General features: G+C 34.1%; 1 protein-coding gene across 2 annotated transcripts; it reads right to left on the minus strand.

Moving 5' to 3' along the window:
* LOC144854364 (uncharacterized) lies at positions 1-3,432 on the minus strand. Of its 2 annotated transcripts, none has more exons than XM_078712313.1 (4): positions 3,349-3,432; positions 1,683-2,881; positions 1,408-1,500; positions 1-388 (listed from the first exon to the last, which is right to left on the minus strand). In XM_078712313.1, exons 2-4 carry the CDS (start codon positions 2,700-2,702, stop codon positions 344-346), a joined length of 1,158 nt encoding a protein of 385 aa, XP_078568439.1. In that variant the 5' UTR covers positions 2,703-2,881; positions 3,349-3,432; the 3' UTR covers positions 1-343. The 2 variants fall into 2 exon arrangements, with proteins under 2 accessions (XP_078568439.1, XP_078568440.1); XM_078712314.1 differs by having other exon boundaries at positions 1-509.
* Between the last annotated feature and the right edge of the window lie 284 nt (positions 3,433-3,716).

The following is a 3,716-nucleotide window of genomic DNA, read 5'->3' on the forward strand; positions in this document are numbered from 1 at the left end:
CCTAAACTTGAAGTTCCCTCCTTTTCTCACAACGTTCGATTTGTTGAATAAATGTGTAACTATATTTCATGTTATGTTAATAAAGTATGTTGTTGGATGGATGTAGTGGCAGGTCTGACTGGCTAAACCCAGGGGCACACAGGAAAAAACAGGCATTAAAAAACTCCCTAGCCTAGGCCTCCAGCGTTGGTACTTGGAGGGCCACTTAGGTTTCCTAAACCAGGGGCCTCAGTGTTACGCCACTGCATGGGGGTATACTTCCATGGTTGCTAGAAGTAAAACATTATTGTATTGTATATTATAAAAATGTAAATGTTTAGTAGTGATAGGTCAAAGGTCAGTATCAAGCATTAACCCCATTATTGTTAATGGCATTATTATCATCAACCTGAAAGTAAAAACAAGAAAAAAGATTAACACCTTATACAGTACTTGACATGCATGCTTCAGTGTGTTCGATACTTCATTGTTGTTGACAAATATCACAACAGACTTTCTTTTCTTAACACCTGCAAGTAAAGTGTCATCAACATTAAACACCCAACAAAAAAAAACATAAAATATTTGAGACCTTCATCAGTATATGTATTTTTTATATGATTTCATCAATATTAAACAACCCAAAATAAAAACAACAAATGTTTAGACCTTCATTTCATCAATATTGAACAACCCCTCCCCCCCCCCAAAAAAAAAATGTTTTAGACCTTCATCAGTACTGTGTATTTTCTATAATGATTTCATCAATAAATAAATAAACAACCCAAAAAAACCCGCCTAAAATGTTTGAAACCTTTATCAGCATAATGTATTTTTTTTATAATGATTTTTTCAAAATAAATAAATAACCAACAGAATGTCTAATAACTCATTGAACTCCTTTGATTGGTGCTCGCTCATGCATAATTAATTAGTTTTAATTTGAAAGGTCTTGAAATGGTCCATTTGACCATGGAGTAAATTTGAAAGGTCTTGGAATGGTCCATTTGACCATGGAGTAAATTTGAAAGGTCTTGGAATGGTCCATTTGACCACGGAGTAATAATTATTATTACTCCAAGATTTGACTTATACTCTCTTTCGATAATAATGGTGTACGAACCATGAACTACCACAATGACAAAACAGTTTTATTTTGAGTAAACACTAACCTAAAACGCGATTTTTGACATATAAATTAAACTATCATACTGATTTCAAAGAGTATCATTCCTTGTATTTTTTATATTAGAATCAGGCCATTTATGGAAGGATCCTTGAAATTTCTAATAAACAAAAAATTCTTAAAATTCTGTAACAAGTGGAAAAAGAATACAGTTTATATTAAATTAGAATCCCGCCCTTTGTGAAATCAAGAAAATCTGTTCTATATCAGATATCCCAAAAATTGTATGGGTTTGTTATTACCTCACTGTCCTGGGCGGCAATCTGACACGCCTCTTGTTCATGCCTATCTTTTGTAGATACCAATGAATATTGACCATTGCTGCAAATCTTGCGCTGAAATAAATTAACATTTGCAATAATTGTATAAAACAAAAAATGATTTCAATTATAGACACTTTTAATAAGTGGTTTATTATTAATTATAGTATGTCAAATATTGTCATATTACAACCTAAATTATGCATGCATTTTGTACTGTAATCTATTTAATGTATCATTTTAACATTTAAACTTACCAAATGTGAAAGATACGAGACTGGTTCAAATTCGTCGACTCCATCTATACTAAACACGACCTCACCAACAGACCTCATGGTTCCCATAATAATCAGCACAGAGACGCCTACTACATGCGCAACAATGCCGCGATAATGTTCATTATGAGGGAACACGTGGGTGTCGAGTATATACCATACGCCTCTCCACATACTGTTAATAGCAGTAAATTTAATAAATGCATAGAATTGCAAAAACAATAATCTCAACAACCAAAATCTGGAAAGTTTGACAGCAGCTCGTTGAACAAATGGATTCAATACAAATAAAAAGAGAAACATTAAATACCCGTATGATGCGGACACAATGCCGGTCATTACGGGGTCGTTGGGGTCAAGAAGCGCATCGATGCATTCCCATAAACTTCGCCAGATCGTAATATCAGCCAGAATAAGTAATAAATACGAGAATAGAACATCACCGATATGTTTAAGATCGTCCACAAAGCTTGCGTCGCCCTCCTTCCTTTCAAAACGCGTATGGAAAAGATCAAACTGGTTATCTTGCCAATCAAATGACAAAAACGAAGGAGGGAACGATAAATTGTTTATGCCGCGCAACGGTATTAGCACGGCGAATCCCACTAAACTTGATATCACAGCTTTCTCAATGCCTTTCCCTAAATATATATCCAACAAGCCCCAAGCTCCTCGCCAGACGTTTATTCCAAAAATTGCCGCAGCATAATAATACAAGCGTGTTAGAAATACGTTAACAATTTGATATTTTCTAAGTTTAATTCTTATACGATTTAACACATCTTGAAAAAAATGGCAACAGATACAATATGATATACCAGCTGTATAGGAAATCCAGTAACTATATTTTGGGGTTGAAGAAAGCAAGTAAGAGTCCATTAAAATCCATGTTCCTCTCCAAGTAAATACGCATGCTGGCGTAATAATGAACAAAATCACAAACAGGTCGAAGAATTTGTAAACTAGCTTTCGTAGGATGTCTCTACAGCACGACTCGCCCATAATGTCTACTAAGTAATTCTACTAAAAGCTGATAAGTAGACTTTAGTGAGATTGAAATGAAGATCAAAACTTTGGTTTTTAATTTACTGAGAACTCAATCACATTTGGTTGTTACATTGTGCAATCTACTGAATGCAGTCAGAGTAAAAAGCAATTTATTGAGGACATCAAACCATTGCCTGAAAGTAAAACCAAGAAACATATAATTATCAATATTCATGATTTAATTAACAAAAGTAATGTGAAATAACTATAAAAGGCCACTACCTAGGCCTATATTATTAGTTGGTATTAAAAAGTAACCGTAAATACCTACACTGTACACATATTAATTATACATCCAATTCCAAGCAAGCAAGGAAGACTTAATATACCCCAAGACTACATAAATATCTAGGTTATCTAGGTAGGCCTAATCTACCACACAACCAACAAATAAAGACATACAAAAGAGAATTTCCCCAATATTTTCCACTGCAATCAATGGCTTGGACACCACCTACCACCTACCACCTAGGCCTATCCCACAGCACAGTAGGCCAACTTTCCACATGACATAGGAGCCGGGCTATGGAAACATGTCAAATCCACCGTCATAATTAATACTACTTAGTTGCTAGGCTATTAAATAGTACTGTATAATTACCTATATTTGTTATAACTGATTTACGGTTTAATAATGAACTAAATCACATCGTAAAACAAAAACAACGAATGGTAAAGAAATTCCCACCACGTCACATACCATTTAGAAAGGACATTTCCATTTTCACGGTCCAGTGAGCAACAAAAGGTGGCCTCTCTCTATGGCGCGCCGTTAGAGTTTAAAAGATTCATTACTTGTTTTAAAACACCAAATATTGCAATATAGGGATAATATACTAGTATAATATAATTCTTTGGTAATCTCATACTAATATATAATCATATTTACAACAAAAAAGATAATATACATTATCTGATATCCGTATAATACCTGTAAATGTAATTTTTCTGTTTAGCGCCCTCTATTTA

The sequence above is a fragment of the Antedon bifida genome, chromosome 10 (genome assembly GCF_963402885.1).
Source record: "Antedon bifida chromosome 10, ecAntBifi1.1, whole genome shotgun sequence".
NCBI classification, from domain to species: Eukaryota; Metazoa; Echinodermata; class Crinoidea; order Comatulida; family Antedonidae; genus Antedon; species Antedon bifida.